Raw genomic sequence first — 24,837 nt, forward strand, 5'->3', positions numbered from 1 at the left:
CGCCTATAAACTAAACTTGTTGTTGCTGTTTCTGCTGAGGGGAAATCTGAAAAGGGAAAATGGGAACACAACTTGCGTGGCCACAACGGAGCTGGCATTTTCGGCTGGCGCTTCATAATTCCAGCGGGCAGTACAAAATAAATTCATTTACTTTTGGCTCCGGCTGCATTTCGTTAGACGTTTTTTATGGCTCGCCTTTGGCTTGATTTATGCGCGAGCTGGCAATTGAATTGCACTCGAGCTGCTGATGACAACTTTTGATTTGAGACAACAGCTGAGTGATTGATTGATTGATTGATTGACTGACTGATTGATTGTTAGTGAGCAACTGTGACTTATTTTGTATTCATTTCTACTCTTGCCCCTTTGCAGGTGAACTCGGGCAGCCTTTCCGAGCAGGCTGGCCTGCAGCCGGGCGACGCAGTCATCAAGATCAATGACGTTGATGTCTTCAATTTTCGTCACAAGGATGCCCAGGACATTGTGGTGCGCTCGGGCAACAATTTTGTCATCACAGTGCAGCGGTAAGTGTTCAGTGCCAGCAAAGTGTTGCCAATGTCAACTCTATTATCCCTCTAACCTGGCATACAGCGGCGGCTCCACCTGGCGTCCACATGTGACGCCCACCGGCAACCTGCCCCAGGCCAATTCGCCCTATTTGCAGACAGTGACGAAAACTTCTCTGGCTCATCATCAACCGGACAGCCAGCACATTGGTTGTGGCTACAACAACTCGGCGCGTCCATTTGTAAGTCAACTAATTTGAAATCATACACAGACACACACACAGAGAGAGAAAGGGACACAGAGAGAGAGCTAGCAAAATGTGTAGCATACATTTGTGGGCAAGAGGCATCATTTATAAAATTTATAAAGTCTCAACGTGTTGGCCAAAACTTAAAATGCTGCAAGTTTGTGGGTTGTAATGGGTTGGGAATTACACCTTAAACGCAGCTGTTAGAGATGGGCGCGGTCGTGCTTTTTTCACGAAACAGACACGACAGGATTCAGGCCTCAGAAAAAGTTTGAGCAAATCTTGGCCAGCATAATTTTCATAAAACTGTTAATGAAAATCCTGCCAAAGTGAGACAGTTGTTAAATAAAATGTCTAGACAAGAAAGTCTGTAGTTTGTCTGTCGCAAAAATCTACATAAATGTAGTTTATGAAAAACTCCGAAAAAATACTTGGACTATTTTGCAAGTGCATGTTTTGTGCTCGTGTTAAGCTGTGGCTCGATAATGAGGCCCGTGCTCAGCCCTAGCATTTAACGTTAGCTTAAATGCGCCCACACTCACACACACACACACACAATTACAAGTGACGTGCTGATGACCAATGATGTTGATAGTTAGTCTCCTGGGAAAGAGCTGCTGTCACAATCCCTATGCATGTGCTTGTGTATGTGTGTGTGTGTGTGTCTCATTGTTGTACTCTGTGGGTTTTCATATTCATTCATTTTATTTTCGGGTGGAGTCGGAACTTGTCTGTTTTCTATGAGTTGACAACATTTGCATTTATATGTCTGTCTGTCCGTCCCCCTGTCTGTCAGACTGTTTGTGCGTAGTTTTGAAAAGTGTCAGAATGAGTAATGAATATGAGTGCTAGGATTATTTGCTGGCAAGAATTAATGTGCAAAGGGCTCACATTCACACACACACACACACACACACATACACACACACACACACACACATATATGTGCCATGCATAATAATATCAATGACTCTCATTTTGTGTGTGTGTGTGTGTGTGATATGCATACATTTGCGTACATTTTATTGTTATGAATTTGTATTATTATAATTTTGTGTGACAGCACAGTGAGCACCCGTAAATAGCAACAGCAACAGCAACAGCAACCGAAACTGAAACAGAAACCGAAACAGAAATTGATTTTCCATTATTCATTCACACATTTTCATCTTTTCTATTTATATTTGTGTTTGTGTTTACTTCAACTTGGAATAGGCCAACGGTGGCGGCGATGGCGGCGTGAAGAGCATCGTCAATAAACAATACAACACCCCGGTTGGCATTTACAGCGATGAATCTATTGCGGAAACACTCTCCGCCCAGGCGGAGGTTTTGGCTGGCGGTGTGCTCGGGTAAGTTATTCAACAATGGGCCCTTCCTAAGTGAAAAAAAAGAAGAAAACAACTAAATAAATGAAAAAGAAAAGAACAAGAGCCAAATAAAAACATGAGTAGCTAGGAGGTGTGGCCAACTAGGGAATACTCTGTTCAATTGCAGTTTAAGCCAGACGAAAAGAGTCCGCTTGCTGACTCTCAGACTGTAAGCAGCAGTGGCTGTAAAACTGTTCAATTGAAGTCAGTAGCAGAATGTAGACCTAATTTCCAACGTATCAAGTAGGCCTGGGCCGCAAAGGCTTAACACGTTACCCTGAGTATATATTCCAAGTTACAAGAGTCTTCAGCTGCAATATTGCACTCTATACTCCTTTTTTTCTTAATTATATAAACAGGGTATAGAAACAACTGTCTGGAATGCTGGGCCGCAAGAGCCGTGACAGGCGAATGCCACAAAACTTTTACTTTAAAATTTGTTTTGCTTATTTTCGCGCTGGTCTTCTGGCTTCTTTTTATTGCTGCTGCGCCAGATACTGCGCCTAAGCGTCTAAAGCTGTGTGCAATGCCGCCAAATGATAGCCCCAGCCCCGACCCGCCACGCCCCGTCCAGAGTCGGGCTGTTGGCCAAAAGTGTTTTCACTGTTTTGCCAGTTGTCGAGTTGGGGCTCTTTTTACAACAAATGCACGCGTGGGACTTGCGCGCTTTTTGCACTTAATTTCTTTAGGGGATCTTTTTTGTTTTGTTTTTTTCTTGGTATTTTTATTTTATTTTGAGCGGCCTTTGCGGTGGCCATCGCGGCGTATGCGCAACAATGTTGGCCGCACTCATTTATCACAGCATACTTTTGCGCGCCGTGCGCTTTGTGCGCTTGCAGCCGAAAGTATGCAATGGAAAAGTGTGTTAACAAGTCTCTCATATCCGCCCTCTCTTTTTTTCTAGTGTCAACTTTAAGAAGAACGAAAAGGAATACCAGGCCGATCGCTCGGAGGTGCTGAAGTTCCTGCGCGAGGAGGAAACAGGTGGATCGACTCCAGGTAATGCAGCCAACTATGAACTGGCCCGCTTGCTCCTGCTGCTAAACGAGGGCGCCAATCCGTTTGTGAGCGACACTCTCACCGATTAATTTGAGCGAACTTGTGTTAGGGTCTTTAGGTGTAATATTACGCATCCGCCATGTACTCAGTAGGGCAGGCTGCCAGCTGATCACTTTGTCTCTCTCTCTCTCTCTCTGTCTCTTGGTTTACATACACTTATAAATAGGCAGCCAGATTAGAGCAGCGTTTACATTTTTTAAAACACACAGCAGAGACCTTGAACTGAGTTTATCTTTGGGAACTATCGCTGTAGGGCATAGCAATATTTTATTAGTCAGCCGTGCTGGTTTTTGGTTGGTTTTATTTTGTATTTAATTGAATTTAATTGTATTTAATATTTATGTTTTGTTTTATTTTCTGTATCGCCTTTGTTTTATGTGCTTAGATAAAGAAATGGATTTTCGTTTTCTCTATGTCAAATCGAATTTCTAAAGCAGCCCACACAACATTTACCAAACAAATACATCTCTTTCCCACTCTCTCCCCCAACTTCTTCCATAATTATGTCATAAAGACTAAAATACATATATTTAGTTTGTAGGTATAGTATTATAAATAGTTCTTGAGCAACTGCACATGGAACTGCAAAGTGGCTAACAATTTGGAAAAATCTCTTTAAATTGAATATTCAATTGTGTGTTAGGGCTTGCATACAATACCTTTTTCGGTCTATGTCTAACTCATGTTTGTATTTCGACTCTTTTTCATACACGCACACATACAACCAAAAACCAACAACCAATACAAAATGGCTGCTCATCAAACACTGTTAACAGCATTCAACAACAACAACAACAACAACAACTATGAGCATGATGCACCACAGCATCAGCAGCAATACCATCAACAACAGCAGCAACAATACCAACAACAACAACAACATCAACATCAACACCAACACTATCCACAACAACAACAACAATCAAACGCCACCCGGCACGTTAACGCCCCCGTCAATTCACCAAAGCCCCCGAGCACCGGTGGACTGCCAACTGGGCAAAACATTTGCACCGAATGCGAACGTCTCATTACGTAAGTGGGCCACAAAACCAAAACAAAAACTAAAGTGCATTTGTGTAACAACAAGAACATTAACAATAACATTAACATTAACATTAACACTCTCATTAACATTAGCGCTCTAATTAACATAAACATAGCCTGCAACTCATTGTTGAATAACTTAATGTAATTTCAAGTGTTGCTGAGCTGAGTGCGTGTTCTTTGTGTATGTCATTCACTCACTTTAGAAGCAATATTAACATTATAACATAATGTGACAGCTCTCTAATTAACATTGCCTGCAACTCATAGGTAACTAAGTTCATGTTATTTTAAGCATAGCTGAGTTGAGTTCGAGCTGTTCTAGTTTAGGTTTGGGCTAGGTCTAGGGTGTCCTGGGGCTGTTCTAGTGTTATCCTGGGGGCGTCCTACACGCACACAAACATACAAATATTACTTGCAAATAACTTGTCAAAGGCTTTGTGAACTGATTGAACTTTTGTGCTGTCAACCACATGGCGATAATTCCGCTACAGAGCCGCACAGCCCGGCCAACTTCTACTGGACGCAGAGCCACGCGATTGGCGGCAACGAGCGCCGCACGCCGCTGCCCCACAGCCAAATGCAGGCGCAGTCGCAGTCGCAGGCAGGACGCCAGGATGAGCGCATCGGCACCAATTTGCAGCAAAATACGCTGGCGCCGGCGGCCACGCACAGGCCCAGTCTGCCGGTTGCGAAGCCCCAGCAGACCGAGGAGGAGCAGCTGCAGCAGCAGCAGGAGCAGGCCGATCCGCGCATCATTGTTATGCCCATATGCCCGGCGCTGCAGGGTCCCGACTACAAGGCGGATATGGATGCGGCTGCAGCGGCATTGGCCAGCGATGCTGGTGGTGTGCGTCCTTTGTCCGCCAGCGGACATCCGGCATGTCAATTGTGCGGCGTGGGCATTGTGTAAGGATTTGTGTTCCATGTTCAATGATAATTCATGCCTCTGTGTCTCTCAATGTGTGTGTGTGTGTGTGTGGCTCGTGTGTCTGCGCACGCATTTTAATTTGCTTTTATTTCGAAGTCAATTGTTGAAATTTATGCAGTGCACATGATTATTATGCAGACGCCTCCAACACCTGCGACTGCGGCGCTGAGCTCCAGTTGGGCTCATGGGAATACCATCATCATTTGTATTAATTTGTATGCCAATTTAATTGGCTGCCATTGACGACTCATGAAAATTAATTCGATAATTCATTATGTAGATTTAACATATTTTATTTTACTTTATTTACCATTTGAAATTTATTTTACCTTACCTTTTGCTGACTAACAGTTGCGTGCTTTAAGCCATCTACGATAAGTTATCTATAAAACATATTGTACATAGTTAAAGCTGTCAATCGTTCATTCATTTTTTAATTATCGTGGATCTGGCATCCTCTTATGGAGAAATTTTAAATAAAATTTCGTCATTTACAAATCGGTCAATCGTTTAACGAGTTTTAAATCAATTTTAATATATTTTATATATATATATATATTGCTTACCAAAAGACACAATCCTCTAATTGGAATATGCAAAGTACATTTCGATTAATTATCGATAATACATATTGCATATACACAATACGTACAATCGTTTATTGCTATTCCATTAAGGTTTAATTCGGAATTTATTTTTTATTAATTTCTAACCATGTTTCCATTTTCTAACGAGAATATGCCACATTCATTTTGCCTAATTATCGATAACATACACAAAGCTCTGAAAATCGTTTTTCGATTTCCAAAAGCCTTTCAAAACTTTTAAGAGTTGAAATAAAGTTTTGAAAAGCTTTTCAGGATAGATTTGTTAAATATAAGCTTACAATATGTTTTCTCTGCCCCATTTAGCGGCGTTTTTGTGCGCATCAAGGACAAGAATCTGCACGTGGAGTGCTTCAAGTGCGCCACTTGTGGCACCTCCCTGAAGAACCAGGGCTACTACAACTTCAACAACAAGCTCTATTGCGACATTCATGCCAAGCTGGCTGCCCAGCAGCATCCACCAGCCGGCACCGAGGGCTATGTGCCAGTGCCCATTAAGCCGTAAGTAGACGCTAAATAACTTGTCAAAATACCCTGTAAATGTAGCGAGACTTGAATTAGAGCATCAAAGAACGCCGAGTACCAAAATACTCTGTAAATGCAGCTCAACTTGGGGTTAGACATCATAGAACACCAAATACTTGTAAATGCAGCTCGACTAGAAGTTGAGAATCAAAGTAACAAGTGTTAGACCTTTGACCTTTTTTTTTCTTTATTTATGTTTGTTTTGTTGTTTTTACTCTTGTCTGCTGTAGAATTGGTCGGGTCGAACAAATGAATATAAAAAGAAATATATGAATATAAATGTGAATGCGAATGCGAATGTGAATGTGAATATGAATTTTGCAATATATATAAATGCATATTTTTGCGTATGCCAAAACACGTTTGACATTTCGATGGGGCAGCCGAACGGATGTCGCGGCATTGTGTTTGCTTGGAAACCCTGAATCCAGCACTCCAACCCCTCCCCCCTAAGCCCCACAGCCCCCTTCGTCCATACAGTTGCCAATTGAATGGCACTTTTTGCATCTGCTGTGGACATGAAAACTCTGACAACTGATTTTCGCTGACGTTTTCAGCAGCAGCAAATTTTTATTAAATGCAATTGCAGCCAAACTGCGGGAGGAGGGCAGCAGGGGGGGGGGGGGGTCGGTAGCTGCCAGAGGTGTGTGGCTAGTCATCGAAAAAAAAAATATATATATATATATGTTATATTCGTTAGGCTGACAAACGCTTGTGCATGTCAATTGGGCGCTTGGGATTTATTTGAATTTTGGCCAAATGGCAAATCGCACTTAATTAAAGGGCTCAAACGGGTCACTCTCCTGAGTGAGGGGGAGGGGGGGTTGGCAATTAGAGAGGGGTAAATCAGCCAATTAGAGCGCATTGCATGGCAACTATTTCGTGTTAATCATGTCATATTCTCTGCCGCAGGAACACCAAGCTGAGCGCCAATACCATCTCCTCGGCCTTGAGCTCCCACGGCTATGGCAGCAATGGCTACTCGAATGGCAATGCCACGCCCACACCGGCACCGGTAAGTAAAAGTCATGCTAAACTTGTTAACTGTTCTCTCCGTGTGTGTTGTGCCCCAGCGTGCTAAAAACAATCTTGTCATACACACACACACACACTCGCAAACACACTCGCACACACACAAATGCACAAAGTAAATGGCTTGAGCCAAGTAAAAATGGGGCGAAGGGCAAAAAGTTTTGTGACCCCAAAGACGCACCTGAAGCTCGCTTGTTCATATTTTTCTACTGCTGCTTGTTTTTTTTTTTTGTTATCCCTCGTCTGCTGGCTGCTCGGCTTCATCTTGTTTTTACAATCAATTTTATCATATTGCTGGCAAAATGTTTGCATAAATTTTCGCTTGCGGCAGACATCCATATGCTAAAATGTTAAAAATCATTTGGCCAGAAAGAAAAATGCAATGCAATGCAGAAAGTTTCAAGGCGAGCGCAAAAAAAAATCGAGCGAGAAAAAAAAAACAACTTTCAAGCATTTTCATGCAATTTTACCAAAGATGTTGGCCCCCTCTTCAGCCCCCTTTTCTTCTTCTTCCACGACTACTTCAACTTCTAGCTGTTGTTTTTGTTTACTTTTCTTATTCTGGCAAAAGCGATAAAAACGACAAAATGGAAAAGTTTATGCATTTGTGTGTTATGCTTGAGTTTTCACTTGAGCACAAGTGTGTCGGGCTGTGTCTGTGTGCGTGTGTGTATGTGTATGTGTGTGGGTATGTGTGTGTGCCTGCTAATTCGTTTGTTTCTTGCCTGCATGCAATTATTATTATGTTTATTATGTTTACTCCTTCCCATCGAGAGCTCTTTTTAATTGTGTGTTCCCAACCTGCCTTTGATTCTGGCTGTAATTGAGCTGTGTGCGACGGATTAATCTTATGAAAGCCACCCTAGAGAAGCTTAAGCTTCAGCTAGGGTAAATTATATATAGGGTATATTCGACTACCAGCTGATGGACTAGCTTGCAATACATTCCAAGAAATAACTGTACGCATTCTGTATAAAGATCGAGATACTAGCAATATTTCTCACACTTAAAACATTATTTTTGTTTCAAGAACTTATTTAATACTTAATTCAAGTGGAAAATTTAATTTCAGAAGTTTTCTATTAACTATCTCACGCTCATTGTGAGCATTACAATTCTTTTAAAGACTTAATTTATCATATTAGTTGATTATTTAGAATATGCAAATGAATTGACATTCATTTATGCTAGAATTTAGTTGGCAGCTTTTCGCCGAGTGTAGCAACAGGTACCACGAAATGTGGCACAAAAGTTGTCAATTGAAATTAGGACTGCGATGCGATACGATGCGATGCGATGCGCATCGCCCACAAGTCTCGACTTTTTATTTATAAATAGAAAGTCAACTGGTTGCGTTTTTCAGTAATCTTAAGCAGGCGTGTAGATTCGGCTCAGATATTCGAGTATGCATCACAATTGGCTACAAACAACTGACAAATGGCAACTGGCAAAGTTTTCGCAGTTTTTTGGCTACGGCCAGCGCATTTCTGTGAAATGTGCAATGCCTGCTAAATGGCCAAATAGTCGAATTGTCGAATGGCTAAGTGCTAAATTTATACCTTGTGCCGAGCGCTGCACATTTTTTTATTTATTTCAATTACAATTTTATTTTTGTGGCTTTTTGTTTTTATGCTACGGCTATAAAAAACCCCACACAGCTGCACACAACCGCAGCTGCGGCAGCCACAGCTCATCTTCTTGGCCGAATTTGCGTTCAGTTTGCCTCTTCAACTCGTGTCCGCGGCACGCAGGCAGCTCGAATGCTGCAGAGTGCAGTGTTCAAAATCGCCAAAACGAATATTTAAGTGCTTAAAAAGTACATAAAATACAAAAAGGGAGCAAAAGAAAACTCACTGCGTAGTGTCTTTTTCCAAATAGTTCATCATTTAATTCGAGTGCAAAGTAAAAAGAGTTTTATTTTTCCATTGGAAATGCGCAACAGAATTTGTCGCCGCTTCTTGAGTGTTGCATAACGTGTGAAAACTGAATTTTTTTATTCTTTATTGGAATACGCTTTGGATTATTTAACACACATAATCTTGACACATTCCAGGAGCTAGCTTTAGCCAGAGAATTGACCTTGACCTATTAGTTATTTTTAGTGCACACATTGCTCATACGCCACGTTGACACGCAGCCAAACACACACACTTTTAAACACACACTCTTTTACACACACACACGTAGTTTAAAGCCTCTCAGAAATTTCGCTCTGCATTTTAATTAACTGCCTTTATTAACTGTGCATCAATTTACATGCCTCCCACCCGCTAACCGCTGTTGCTCATGTGCGTGATGTCCAACCGCCCGCCCGCCTGCCTGCCTGCCCCGCCCATTAACACGCGCTCGTATTAACACATTAGTCCGAGCCAATGCCAGAGCCTGACTGCAGCAGCAGTGAGCTGCCCCTGCCGCCGCCACCCTCTCCCACACAGCTGTTGCAATACGAAGCCGAGGAGCTGCTGCTGGTGCCCCAAAACCAACAACAGCAGCACCCGACACAAGGCTCAGCGTCAGCCAACCCACTTGCCCAGCAACACCCAAACCCAGATCCACAGCAGCAGCAACAGCAGCAGCAGCAACAGGCCAGCAAACACACACGCAGCCTCTCATCAATTTCGAGCGGCTCCTCGCAAACATCCTCGTCGGGTGTGGGCGGCTGTGCTCAGTTGAGCCCCAGCCTGGTGGCATCCAGCGCCTCGACGCTGTCCCTGGACATGGAGCACTCGCCGCAGCATTCGCGCCAAGCCTCTGGCTCCTGCACGTCGCTGGATGTGGCCAGTGTTGTGCAGTGTCCCGTTGATAATTATACAATGTCAATGCCATCGCCACCGCCGCCGCCGCCACCAGCGCCCGCACCCGCACCCTCACCGCTAAGGTCCACACAGAATGAGAATGACATGAATACGCAGAATAAGAGCCATAATGCGTATAATCAGCTGCTAAAGCAGTATGCCAATAAGCTGCAGCAGCAACACCCAAACAGCAACAACAGCAACAACACACACACAACAGCAACAGAAACAACAACAAACAGACACAACAACACGGCCAAGCCATTTGCAGGCACAACAACAACAACAACAGCAACAGCAACAACTGGGCAACTGCAGCCACATGTCGCCGCGCTGACGGCAACACTAGCTAATCAATTGAAATTTAATTCACATCAGGCAACAGCAACTGCAGCAGCAGCTACAGCTAACAGTAATCCAGCGCAGTCTGAAATAATGTCCGCCCACGTGGCGGATGAGCAATCGTCAGCCATTTACAGCAGCTACAACAGCAACAACATTAACAACAACAACAACAACATGGGCGACTCCGCTGCGTGCACAGGTCCGTGCATGCAGACATCCGCGAACGGCTCGGATCAGCCGTTCGAGTATGTCACCTTGACCGGAAATGTGATACGCAGCGTGCAGCCGCCTGGTAAGGGCGCCGGCGCCAGTTATCGGGTAAGTAGGCGCCCGCAACCGCGACCGCGCCCGCCCCTGCTCCAGCTCGCAGCTAGCCCCTAGCCAGCTCCTCTCTAACACAAACTGTTTAATGTTCTTTGTTAACAGTGCCTGCTCTCGACTTAATACATATTAAATCCTCAAATCTTATCATTTTTCTCTCTCTCTCTCTGCCAGGTCAACCAGGGCTATGCGCGCCCCTACGGCGCCTCTCAGCCGCCAGCGGCAGCGCCCAAGTCGCCGGTGCCGGTATCCTCGTATCCACCGCAGCAGCAGCAGCAATCGCCACGCCCCGCTGGCAATCCCTATGCCACCTTGCCGCGCTCCAATGTTGGTCAACAAGGTAAGACGATGACAGCTGACGATGAGTACGAGACACTGTCTCAGTCAGAAGGTGAATGGGTTTAGTCCTGTCACAGTTACAGTTACAGTTACAGATACAGAAACAGATAGAAGAAGAAAAAACACTCATGAAACTATTCAATGTGGGCGTGTGATATACAACTTATTAACTCTTTATATATAATATTTATTCTGCGAGTTTTAGCTGCTTGTTTTGTTTAGTTTTTCTTTTTTTGTTTTAGTTTTTGTTTTTGTTTAGAGCGGGGGTCCACTGGCAGCTCTAGTATTAAATGTATAAATTGATCTGTTGTTAAGTTAAACACATGATATATCAAAAGTTTTTTAATGCAAATAAATTTAACTCGAAAAGCAAACGAAGCGACCAACTAACAAACAAACAAAGCAACCGTCCCTCGCCTGCTTAAATAATCGAAACTAATCGAAATGCATAGAAACAATTTGGCAAAAGTGCAAAAACGAAATCGACCCAAAAATGTTTTCTATTTAATTTTTACTCTTTTCGTCTACCCCAAAATCGTTGCAAGTGTCTTGAGTTTGTGTATATATTTATATGTATGTGTCTATGTATAGGTCGTACTGTGCAAAGGTACAATAGTGTCAACAGACAACAACAACAACAACAACATCAATACCAACACCATCAACACCAGCAGCAACAGCAACAAAAGCAACAATATAGAAACTCATACCCAATTGGATCGAGCAATAAATATGCCACCCTGCCTAACTATAACACTCAGACCCAGTCCTACAACAACAACAACATCTATAACAATAACTACAATCGAGGTAAACAGCAATTGTTGCTCGTGCAACAACAGCAGCAACAGCCTGCAGCAGCAGCAGCAGCAGCCTCTTGGCAACTTGCAACGCGTAGTTTTTGTTCGTTAACCTATTTTTGTTGCTGTTGAGTTACTTGAGTTGTTTGACACATGCCACACACACACACACACGAAAGTTTACATGCAACTGGCTGCAGCTGATCGTAGAAAGCAATTTGAGAGAGTTAATCACACGTAGAAGTAAATAATTCATGCAACATGCACGTTGACAGACCCAATTGCTGATAGGTAAAATCATTTCAAGTAAATAAGTTATAATACGGCCAGACGGGAAATTAAAACGGACAACAATGACGCCTGCACGGGATGGGGTATGTTCCATGTGTGTGTGTGTTTCAGTGAGTGTGTGTGTGTGTTAACATTTTCAATGCCAATGCAATTGCAGTTGCAGTTGCTGTTGGCAGAGAATGTTGCCCGCTTCCGGCACATTTCATGGCACTGAAAGCCAAACCCAAACCGAAACCCAACTGCACGTTACGTACACGTTACGTAATGCTGCAAAACGAAACAATTCCTATACACACACAGTCACACACACACACACACAGTAATATAAATGATATAAAATGTATTTTGGTTCGGCATTGCAACGTTGCAATATCTGCGGTCGCCCCCCAATTGTCTCCATCTCTCCACATATAAAACTTTAAATGCATGGCAAATATGTGCAGGGTATGCGCAGCATATCAAACGACACTGACTGCAAGCAGTCAGCGCACAGTCGCCATTAATCAACTTCCAGTTTTCTTGATTGAGAAAGCTTGACTTTAGTTCAAATATTACTAAAAGTCATCTCTAGTCACATTTAGCTGGTATATTCGGTATAATTTCTATTTAATTCGAAAATGTTCATAATTTTATTTTGAGCTTGTCTAAAATCAATTAAACTTTTTTCAAGAATTGTTAGCTTTATATAAAGAGTTGATAATTGGTGTGTGCCATTAATTTTGGCGCTCACTGTGCTCGCGGTTCTGTTCTTTTACGCCTTCGTTCGCGTTGGATTCACACCAATGTTAACCATTTTTCTTTATATACATACATATACAAGTGTGTGTGCATGCAAAGTCAATACATATATGTTGGCATATGTGTGTGTGTGTTTGTATATCAATTACGCGTCTGTATTGTTGTTGGCTGTCATAACGGAAATGAATTAACAGCAAATATGGCGCACAGCAGTTGCAACAACAACAATCGAAATGGCAACAATGCAATTTATGAGCCAATTTTTTCTTCGTCTTCATGCAATTAAAAATGCAATTATTACATGCCAAAAGAAGAAACCAGCTTCCCACGCCCCCTTACCCCCCTCCGCTCAACACCGGCCGCATTAATCAAAGCAAGTGCTGAATTCCACCTTTGGGGCCAGAAGTTCGTGCGTCAGAAATCAAAATCAATCTCCCAATCAAAGCGAGAATCACGCACAACCGCAGCCATTATTTGAGTTTGTTTTCTGCGGGAGCAGTGATGGCGGGAGTGGGGTGTGGGGCGGCTTTAAGGGCTTTGGTTTTTGGCTTGTTTTTTGCTTGGTTTGGCGGCATGCCGCCAGCCGCAGCTGCCAAAAGCCGCCGAAACACACATAAAAACAAATCCAGTTAGCAAATGCCACAGAAAGGGGGACTGGGGGCAGGGCTGCAAAAAAAATGTGCTGGCAAACAAATGTTTGTGCTACACACATTCCGACACGCACGCACACGCACACACACACACACACACACACACGACGCACAACAATGTAAACGAAGGCAGATAAATTACCAGTCATTATTATCCAAACAGGCTGACATCCTGTGCTGGCTGCTTTGCGCTCTATTGATGTCTGTCCACCTCTTCCGCTCTCTCCCTCTCCAGCTCTTTCTGTCTCTCTCTAGAGAGAGCTCTCTCTCTCTCTCTCTCTCTCTCGGCTGGCAGCGTGCCGGGCGTCCATGCATCAAATGCCTCAAATTCCTTCAAGTCGCAGTTGGAGTGGTTCGCTCCGTCTTGGGCTTTGTGATTTATTGTATGCATTTTGTCTGGTGGGAAACTATTGTTCTAAATTTATCGGAAAATGCTTCCGAGCTTGTATTAACAACAACAGCAAAAAATAGACATTGTATTTTGATGAACATTTCTGGTTTTTCTTCTGGCTTCTTTTAGGTTACGGTTACCAATATTCCTATTAGAAAAACTTAAACAATTACAAAAGGGCAAAGTTTTCGGCAAAGCTGGTGAATTTTTGGAAATTCTTTTTGGAAATTTTGTTCACAACAAAAAATCAAACAAATTCTTAACACACAATTTTTTCTTAAGTCGTACTTACTATTTATATACTTCATATTAACAGAATACCTGAAACCTATACTCAATTTTAAATGAATTCTCAATAAATTGCGGCGTCATGCCCAGTAAAAATATTGATGAGTATCTGTATATGCACATGTATTATACTTAGTATATGTATTATTTTCTACATAATTGATTTATGTACGCTAAACGCTTTGCGCCTAACCACTCTCTAAAACATATCGATAAATACATATCAACAAATACAGGATATGTATCTATATAATCTACTCTTTATTCTGTATTTTATACTCAAATACTAATAGAATGGGCTGCCCGAGAATTCGCCAAACTTTGCACAACTTTGCATGCCTTTTGCCTTCACATACATAAGTTAATGTATTTGAATATACCAAGAAACTTTCTTTGGGGCCGGCCTTTCATTATTATTATTGCGACTTTTCCGAAACTTTTCGTTTTCTGTTATTGTTTTTGTCCGTCTGTTGTGGACAGTTTATTTTCTTCTGATATGATAAAATATTTGCTATATACGCGACTTTCTCCTTCTATGTCTCTTTTTTATTGTACGTGTGTGTGTGTGTGCGTGTGTGTGTGTGTGTGTGTGTGTGTGCGTGTGCGTGTGTGTGTCTGCCATTTTCAATTTCTGCAAAATTACAGGCAATATGAAATTATGCATAATAAAAGCCAATGACTACCTGTCGTCGCCATTTTGGCTCTGCACAGACGTGGGCCCCATAAAAAATGGAAGTAAATACTTGTACACACACGCACACACACACACACGCACGCACGTATTGCTGTCTAGCACACACAGACACAAGATGCGTGAGTGTGCGTGTGTTTATTGTTGCGCCATGAAAATGGCCTGAAAATAAGAAATGAAAAATTTATTTGCCCGCGCACATGGCGCGTAAAACATTCTGCAATATTGTCAACTCGTGCCGCGCCTGTCGCGCATTCTCATTTATATTATTATATTTTTTCTGCCCTCAAAATATTGCTGCAAGCGATATTTTGTTTATGTTTTTGTGCGACAACAGATTGTTACACTATATATATTATTGTTTTCGCGTTTTTTCGATTGCATATACTCAGTTAAGAAAGATTTGTTGCCCAACTAAATTAACCGGCGTCGCCCGGCTCAAAAACAAACGCTTAAATTTATTATAAATATGTTATTCGTCAACAAATATAAAAATTGAAATTTGCTGTTGAATTTGAACTAGAGCCACACGCAGGTTCATGACGTCTCCTAACTATTCGTCACTATTTTATTTACTTATGAAATGGCCGACAGAGACGAGTGTCTTCCTAATTATTCAATATATATGAAATCATCAAAATCAACTATTATTATATTTGATATATTTAGCGTAATATTATTTCTCGATCAAATTAGCTCAGGCTCAGCCAGTTCCTGTTCATATACGCTTCTCACAAGTCACACATACACACACACACCGTCAGTATTTCAAATAACACTAATTGGAACACATTTAAACTGTTTTGGTATTATGTAAGAAGTTGCCGCTTAGCTGTTCAGCTGCTTGTTAAGCGGCTTGGTAAAATTGTCGTGACTGGTTGCAGGGTCTGGCACTTGTAGTTAGTTTAGCCCTTCGCCCGCTTAGTTTTGTTGCTGTGTTGTTTGCGCCGCCTTTTGACATCTCGTCTTTGCCACCGCCACCGCCTCCCCTTTTGCCTTCCCCTCTGCCTCTGCCTCTGCCTGAGCTTCTGCCAACGCCAACGCCAACGCCTTCACCTTCGACTTTGCCTCTGCCGCCGCTTTGCACAGTGCCAACGACTAACAAGCGTATGAATTTTATTTCTTTCTGCTCTTATATTTGCCCATTGCCACCTGCCACCTGCCCCATGACCCGTGCCCCACATGCAAAACTAACCAACAATCCGCAAACCCGCACACAAACGCGTTACCCCCAACTCGACCACAACCGACCCCCGCTCAGAATTGGAGGAGGAAGGCTTGCAGCCGCAGTTTGAGGAGGAATGCTATGAGGTGGACGTTGAGGTCGCCTTGGCCGCCAGTCGACGCTCCCACGGCTCAAGCTTCTCCTGGCCACCGCCACAGGACGAGGGTCACACGGCGCCAACAGCTGCGCCCCTTTATATAGCGCCGCCCGAGACGCAGCATGTAGTGGTGGCAAATCCTGTGCAGGAGGTGCCACCGCTGCCGCCGGGCAGTGCTACCTCGCGACTCGATCCGCAGCCGCAAGTGCAGCAGAAGTCGCAACAGGCGCAGCAGTTGCAGCCGGCGCAGGCTCCTCAGTGGCAGAGCTACTCGGCGCCACAGCTGACCAATCAACGGGTGCAGCAGGCACAACTGGAACAGGAATCGAGCTCGGACAGCTACACTTCGACATCGACAACGACAACCAACACCTCGGAGGAGTACCAGCGCATGTATGCCGCCCAGCTGCAGGCCTATCAGATGCAGCAGGCCTTTGAGCAGTCCGGCTCCGAGCTGGACTATCAGCTGTACTATGGCAGTGCCCAGGATGTGCACGAGTCTGCGTCGGGCCGGCGAAGCGCACAGGAATGCGTCGACTCGCTCTCAGCACCGCTGAGCACCTACAAGCTGATCGATATGGTAAGGGAAGTGACGCCCAGTCCCGTTCCGGCGGCAGCGCCAGCGCCCGCACCTGCTGGACGCCACGTGGCATTCAACGATGAGCCCGAGATCAAGGAGCTGCCCCAGCTGCACACAGAGCTGGAGACGATACCTGAGTCGGCCGCGGAGGCCGAGCAGGCAGCCGCTGCAGCCGCTGTGACAGCCTGGGTAGACGACGACGGGCAGGCTGATGATCGGGAGGGCCTGATCATCGATCAGCGCTGTCAGATCCTTGAGAGCGAGCGCATGTTTCAGCCAACGCCAGAGATTAACTTTGAAATAGCGCCCGTGCGCCAACGTCCGGCGCCCTCCAAGATACCCAATCCCATGCCCAAGGAGTGGATCAATCCCATGATTCGAGTGCTTACCACAGCACCGGAAGTGCCCTTCCATCTGGTCGAGTGTCCATTCCCCAAGCCCTGCGATGATGATTTCGAGGCAGCTGCGGCTGCGGCTGCCGACGCAGCTGAAGAGCCAGCAGTCGTCGTCCCTCCTGCTCCATCTACTGTTGCCGCTAGTCTACCTACTGCCCCCTCGGACAGCTATGGCTCAGAGTTTCTGCGCGAGTCTCCACCATGCGGCACTCGGTTCAGTCAGGCAATGGCAACGGCGCCCGAGTTTCCGGTACGCTTTGCCCCACCCGCCGCGGAGGGTGTGCCGCTGCCCGAGGAGACCGTGCCATATATGCCACCGCCCATGGATATGAAACCCTATCTGCGCGAAGATTACCGTCCCAAGAGTCCGTTCGTGAGCGCCCTGACCACCGCACCTGAGCGTCCGTTCGAGGGACACTTCGATCGGGACGTACCCATCCATTTGATAGACCTGCCCACACCCAAGGAGCACTTGACAATGGGCGATGCGCTGTGCACGGCGCCCGATCGCGGCTACACCCCACTGAATCCCGAGAATGCGACGCAGCGCATTGACGAGGAGCAAAAGCAGCAGGAACTAAAAAAATATGAATTTCAGGTGCTCGACCATGAGGAGGAACTGGGCATCAAGCCGCAGCCGCCAGAATCTGTCGAATACTACAGAACGGAGCCGCAGCAGCAGCGCAAATCGTCAGCATTTGCGGCAATGCAAGCATTCCAGCCGTCTCGCGAACCGCTTTCCTCCTCCAATCCCAACACAGTCACAAACACGCCGCGCGCCTCCATTGCCTCCCTGTCCAAAGAACAGACCGATCTTGAGTACCAGAAGTACTGCAAGGCGCAGCAGCGCAATCAAAAGCGACTCGACTACTATCACAAAAAGGAAGAGGAGCTCCAGAGCCAGCAACACTCTCACAACCAGACACAGATGATCCATCAACTGAAACAGCAACAACATCAACAACAGCAACAACACATTGAGACTAACTCGTCTAACTTGAACTCGAACTCGCTTGTTACCGCTTCCAATGCGACTGCTTCCTCTAACTCCTCTTCCACAGTCCAACAGTCCACCAACAGCACCAGCACCAGCACCGCCAACTCCAACTCCAAATCAGCTTACGTCGCCCAAGTAGAGACCCAGGCGCAGGTCCAGGCCAGCAGCCGGTCCTCCTTTTCAGCCACAACCGCCTCCAACCTGACAGCTGTAAATACCGCTTATAGTAAATTCGATGCCCACGAGCTAATCGAGGAAACCGCCGAGGAGCTCGAGCACTCAGAGGTTTTATTCCCGCCACCGTCCCCGCTCAGCCATCTCAAGGGCAAAGCCGTACAGTCCGGCCTGCATAAGGCGGACACCATACCCAAATATCAGCGCAACTGGACAGTGCTGCCCACCCAGAGTCCCATACGCACACCGGAGCCACAAGAGCTGCGCGACAATGTCCCGCTTGCTTTCGTAGATGCACCCAAGGCGCAAGCGCCCAGCAGCTCCGAGACTGTACATAGACCCATTGCCAAGGTTTCAACGGGGGGTACGACTGGGCCGGCGCCAACGGCTGCCCGCGGCTCGATTGCCTCCCAGGGCAAGCCAACGGTGCAGCCGTCAGTGCCCATCATCATAGAGGATCGTTCGGGTCCAGTAACGATGGCTTTTCAATCACTAGATGAGTACGAGCGGCCCGACCATTCGCTGACGCCCACGCGGCCCTACACGCCCTCCTCGGTCTCGTCGATGATCAACAAGCCGGCACCGATAATTCCCTTCTACCAGACGACCGAGAAGCTCTGTTTCGACGAGTGCCCAGCGACGCATGCGCGCGACTACGATCAGGGCGCCGCCTCACCCTTTCCGGATCGCGCACGCTCCCCGGCGCCCGGCCCTCCACCCAATCCGCTCTCGGCCATACGGGCGCCACGCATGAAGGAGCCGGACTCAACGCTGCTCTCAGTCGCCGCCGGGCCACGCCTGCAGGCGGGCTCCATAACGACCGGCCAGAGCTACCAGGGCCAGCTACTGGCACACTCGGAGCTCAGCACGCAGTCGGGTAGCCAAAGCTACAGCCAGCAACCGGAGACGCTCACCGAACGGAAGATTGGCAATCTCAGCGTACAGCAGCGGGAGCAATCGTCGCTGCTGCAGCAGCAGCAACAGTCACAGCTGCAGAGTCAGACCAAGACCCAAATAGGCAACACACAGATCGAGCGCAGACGCAAGGTGACCGAGGAGTTCGAGCGCACCCAGAGCGCAAAGACCATCGAGATACGCACCGGCTCCCACTCGCAGTCCCAAGCCCAATCACAAGCTCAGCTGCAGTCACAGTCTCAAGTGCAGTCTCAGGCTCAATCGGAGTCGACGGAACGCCGTCAATCCTATGGTCGCACGGGCTATGTGGCCAATCAGGCGCGTCGCCTGTCTGGCCTGGAGCAGGAGATCAGCAGCCTGACCAGCCAGTCGCAGGCCATCAGCGCGAGGGCTTCCACGCTGGGCGAAAGCACCTTTCCCCAGCTGCGCTCGCCCACCTTTGAGGATAGGTTTCCACTAAAACCGACGGCCGCTGAAGCCATGACGCCCAGCTATGCGGCTGGACTGGTCGCAGCCAATAAGCTGCTAGGTCCACCGCCTGGATTCAAGCAGCAGCAACAGCAGCAGTCCGCCTTCAAGTCCACGTCCGAGTCGGTCTCCAATTCGCAGCAGCAGCTGCGCTCTCATGCCAACAGCTCATCACTCGCATCAGCCTCAGCAATTACATCCGCATCTGCATCATCATCAGCATCAAGGTCGGCGCAAGCCAGTCTAACCAAAGCTTCTGCTATTACTACCACGACTAATAATCAAGCCTGCGCCGCCTACAGGGGCGCAGCATCAGCTGCAGCCACTGGCAGCAGCCTATCCGCTGCGCTGGCCAAGCTGCCAAATAAAAATGCTTCTAATGCAGCTCAGACGGCGCCAAAGCCAACAATTGCCGCCGCCGCTGCTCCGCCCGCGCCAGCTAGTTTTCCGCCCAATATATGTGACTTGAACTCTAATGTTGATGGTTCCACAGGTGCTGGCGGCAAGAGCGGTGCCTTTGGCGCCACATCGGCCCCGAAACGTGGACGCGGCATTCTCAACAAGGCCGCCGGACCGGGCGTGCGCATCCCGCTGTGCAACAGCTGCAATGTGCAGATCAGGTGAACAGTTCCCAACAATACGAAGTTTCTCCAGTTCTTGTTGTTCGTTCTCGTTCTCGTTCTCGCAGCTCGCATGTTTGCCCCAAATATCTCCAGTTAAATATAATCTAATTTTATCTAAGCTTATTTAATAGCTCATTAATCCTGCGCATGTTTCGAGCTCTAACCCCCTAAACCTTGTTTGTTGTTTTTCGTTCTCGTTCTCGTTTAATTGTTGCAGCGATCCCTTCGCTAGCCTCCAAGCCCAATAACACGCATGCTAATCCAAATGCCACGCTGCCACGCCCACAGAGAGCAACTGACCAGGCGCCAACGACAGGAGATGCGACTGCGGATGCCGATGCCGATGCCACGGCTATGCTAGCCGACTCCATTGGCAAGATCAACATGGGCGAGCAGACGCACGCCTTTATGCAGGAGGCCGGCAAAATTATATCCAACATGCTGGAGGCGCGACTCGCCAGCAATGGCAGTGCCACGCCCTCGCACAGCGGCAGCACGCTGAGCCTACGCAGCAACAGCAGCTCCAATCTGACCAAGAGTCCCATGATTGTGCGCAAGCGCCTGGATCTGGACGACTTCAAGCACATTGATCCCACGCAACCGGTGGCCCTCCAGTCCGTGGTGGCTGTGCTGCCACAGCCGCCCCAACCGCCGCAGCCTCTGCTGAAGCAGCTGCCGAGTGAGCCCGGCAAGCAGCAAGCGCAGCCGCAGGTGGCGCGTGTGGATCAGACGCTGCAGGCCGAGCTGCCCGCACATCATCCCATGAGTAAGATACTCGACATATGTGATAGTGGCAAGATGACGACGTCAACAATGAGCCAGGCGCAGCAGGCGCCGGAGCCGGTGGCCTTTAGAAATAATCTGAGACGCACGGGCGCCACACATGCCGCTGATCGGCGCTCCTACATTGAGCCCAAGCAGAGCCTGCCCAGCAACAATAACAACAACAACAACAACAATGAGAAGGGCAACAGTTCGGCAAATGCGCCCAGCTTCAGCGTTTGCGTCCGGGCGCTGGGTCCACAGGGCGATGCCCAGGCGCCCATGTCCGAGGAGAACGAGAAGGCCGTAAGTCAGTTGCTCAAGGATGGCAAGCGTCCGGTCTGCTGTCAGTGCAACAAGGAGATAACATCGTAAGTAGCCTTGCCTGCACCTGCGCCTGCACCTGCACCTGCCCACTCGTCGTCCACTTTTGCGTTCTCATTTTATCTGTTTTACTTAATCATGCTGTTGTGTACTTTTTACAGGGGCCCCTTCATTACGGCTCTGGGCCGCATCTGGTGCCCGGATCACTTCATTTGCGTGAACGGCAACTGTCGTCGTCCACTGCAGGACATTGGCTTCGTTGAGGAGAAGGGTGATCTCTACTGCGAGTACTGTTTCGAGAAGTATCTGGCGCCCACCTGCAGCAAGTGCGCTGGCAAGATCAAGGTAATTGCCAAGTCCATTATAAAAAAGCGCACACGCTTACAATTACTTTTTTCCAGGGCGATTGCTTGAATGCCATTGGCAAGCACTTCCATCCCGAGTGCTTCACGTGCGGCCAGTGCGGCAAGATCTTTGGCAACACGCCCTTCTTCCTGGAGGACGGCAATGCGTACTGCGAGGCCGATTGGAACGAACTGTTCACCACCAAGTGCTTCGCTTGCGGCTTCCCCGTCGAAGCCGGCGACAGATGGGTGGAGGCACTCAATCACAACTATCATAGCCAATGCTTCAACTGCACTGTGAGTATCTCTGTCCGCAGACCCAAAACGGATCCATTCTCAAACCCAATTCGAATCGATATTCCTATACAGTTCTGCAAACAAAACCTGGAGGGTCAGAGCTTCTACAACAAGGGCGGTCGTCCCTTCTGCAAGAATCATGCGCGCTAAGGTCGGAACAGATCTTTAACGGCTCGACTTTGGACTTCAGGGATCACGCACACTAACAACTACACCAACAACAACAACACCACCAACAACAACAACAACTCGATTTACTAGCAACAACAGTTCTTAACTAAGCCCCAAGCGTAACAGTGAGCTGTTCGCATAGCTTTTTATTGCAATTATCAAAGTAAATGATGCCTAATTATTATACTTAATTTCCTTTTAATTTGTTTTTTGAACTGTTATCCTAATTTTAAATGAACGGAAATGAAAAACTGCAAACGACACGAAATCGAATTAGATACAACAGCAGCAGTCCATATATCTCTCTCTCTATATAAATATATATATATAAATATATATATATATATATATATATATATATATCCCGACACACACACACACAAACTATGTTTATATTATTTATTCATCATATCATAATCGAATTATATACGAGAACCACACCTATTATGCTTATTATATATATGTATGTATTTCACAAAAGTTATTTAGTTCCGATGCTGTTGACCAACCAACTAACAAACCGCGCGAAAGGATTTCAAATCGACATAAGGAATAAAAATCCATCAACCGAATCCGCAGCTAATCGGAGCGTAGTCACCTCTAAGGAACGCAGCTTGACAGCAGTTAATTCGCGAAATACCTTAACTAATTCGTTACGACCATAAATAATTAAGCCACAAATTTAATTTATATGCTACCTTTTAAATTTATGTTGTAACCCGATTCGAAAGCATCTGCAATTGTTTGTAATTTGTAGAAAATCAATTGATTAATAAATTTCGAAATCTTTTTCGCGTTTTAATTCGCTGAGTTTTTACCTTCGGAGCACGAGTTGAAAGAGATATATCATTCCGAAATCGGACTGAATTTAGCCGAGATATTGCCATTTTAGTATTTAATTAATGTGTTTATTGTGAATGTTTATTTTATGGACGGCCCAAAAGTATGCAGTAGAAGAGCTACTCTAATAGGATCAAGCGTATTATGCGGACAGCTCGAAAGTATGAAATATTTTCTTTTACTAATATGTCCACAACCACACGAATATTTTGGAAAAACTTTAAATGGTCATATCTCGGCCAAATAAAGCCCGATTGCGGCCAAAAAGGGAGGGGCTACTCGCGTAGGTCCATAGAATCGAATGCCATCATCGTTTTTCGATCTCAGAAAAAAGTCATTTTTTCGGAAAAAACGTGATGGTTGATCATGGGAGATTATGTCGTTTTGAAACGTCATATCTCCCGCGGACGTGTGAAGATATTTTTCCGAAACTTTAAATGGTCATATCTCGGCCAAATAAAGCCCGATTGCGGCCAAAAAGGGAGGGGCTACTCGCGTAGGTCCATAGAATCGAATGCCATCATCGTTTTTCGATCTCAGAAAAAAGTCATTTTTTCGGAAAAAACGTGATGGTTGATCATGGGAGATTATGTCGTTTTGAAACGTCATATCTCCCGCGGACGTGTGAAGATATTTTTCCGAAACTTTAAATGGTCATATCTCGGCCAAATAAAGCCCGATTGCGGCCAAAAAGGGAGGGGCTACTCGCGTAGGTCCATAGAATCGAATGCCATCATCGTTTTTCGATCTCAGAAAAAAGTCATTTTTTCGGAAAAAACGTGATGGTTGATCATGGGAGATTATGTCGTTTTGAAACGTCATATCTCCCGCGGACGTGTGAAGATATTTTTCCGAAACTTTAAATGGTCATATCTCGGCCAAATAAAGCCCGATTGCGGCCAAAAAGGGAGGGGCTACTCGCGTAGGTCCATAGAATCGAATGCCATCATCGTTTTTCGATCTCAGAAAAAAGTCATTTTTTCGGAAAAAACGTGATGGTTGATCATGGGAGATTATGTCGTTTTGAAACGTCATATCTCCCGCGGACGTGTGAAGATATTTTTCCGAAACTTTAAATGGTCATATCTCGGCCAAATAAAGCCCGATTGCGGCCAAAAAGGGAGGGGCTACTCGCGTAGGTCCATAGAATCGAATGCCATCATCGTTTTTCGATCTCAGAAAAAAGTCATTTTTTCGGAAAAAACGTGATGGTTGATCATGGGAGATTATGTCGTTTTGAAACGTCATATCTCCCGCGGACGTGTGAAGATATTTTTCCGAAACTTTAAATGGTCATATCTCGGCCAAATAAAGCCCGATTGCGGCCAAAAAGGGAGGGGCTACTCGCGTAGGTCCATAGAATCGAATGCCATCATCGTTTTTCGATCTCAGAAAAAAGTCATTTTTTCGGAAAAAACGTGATGGTTGATCATGGGAGATTATGTCGTTTTGAAACGTCATATCTCCCGCGGACGTGTGAAGATATTTTTCCGAAACTTTAAATGGTCATATCTCGGCCAAATAAAGCCCGATTGCGGCCAAAAAGGGAGGGGCTACTCGCGTAGGTCCATAGAATCGAATGCCATCATCGTTTTTCGATCTCAGAAAAAAGTCATTTTTTCGGAAAAAACGTGATGGTTGATCATGGGAGATTAT

General features: G+C 46.0%; 1 protein-coding gene across 1 annotated transcript in view; it reads left to right on the plus strand.

The window, feature by feature from the left end:
* LOC115762088 (PDZ and LIM domain protein Zasp) overlaps window positions 1–22,686 on the plus strand; it is a 71,854-nt gene extending 49,168 nt beyond the window's left edge. Inside the window, exons 4-15 of the mRNA XM_030704183.1 lie at window positions 373–524; window positions 592–748; window positions 1,970–2,106; window positions 3,029–3,123; window positions 4,722–5,136; window positions 6,070–6,264; window positions 7,201–7,303; window positions 10,956–11,135; window positions 16,242–20,440; window positions 21,691–21,874; window positions 21,931–22,170; window positions 22,243–22,686. Of these exons, the coding sequence (XP_030560043.1) occupies window positions 373–524; window positions 592–748; window positions 1,970–2,106; window positions 3,029–3,123; window positions 4,722–5,136; window positions 6,070–6,264; window positions 7,201–7,303; window positions 10,956–11,135; window positions 16,242–20,440; window positions 21,691–21,874; window positions 21,931–22,170; window positions 22,243–22,320 (6,135 nt within the window). The 3' untranslated portion in view covers window positions 22,321–22,686. The remainder of the gene's footprint in view (window positions 1–372; window positions 525–591; window positions 749–1,969; window positions 2,107–3,028; window positions 3,124–4,721; window positions 5,137–6,069; window positions 6,265–7,200; window positions 7,304–10,955; window positions 11,136–16,241; window positions 20,441–21,690; window positions 21,875–21,930; window positions 22,171–22,242) is intronic.
* Window positions 22,687–24,837: the final 2,151 nt, after the last annotated feature.

The sequence above is a fragment of the Drosophila novamexicana genome, unplaced genomic scaffold, assembly GCF_003285875.2.
Source record: "Drosophila novamexicana strain 15010-1031.04,08,12 unplaced genomic scaffold, DnovRS2.1 tig00000564-arrow-pilon, whole genome shotgun sequence".
NCBI classification, from domain to species: domain Eukaryota; kingdom Metazoa; phylum Arthropoda; class Insecta; order Diptera; family Drosophilidae; genus Drosophila; species Drosophila novamexicana.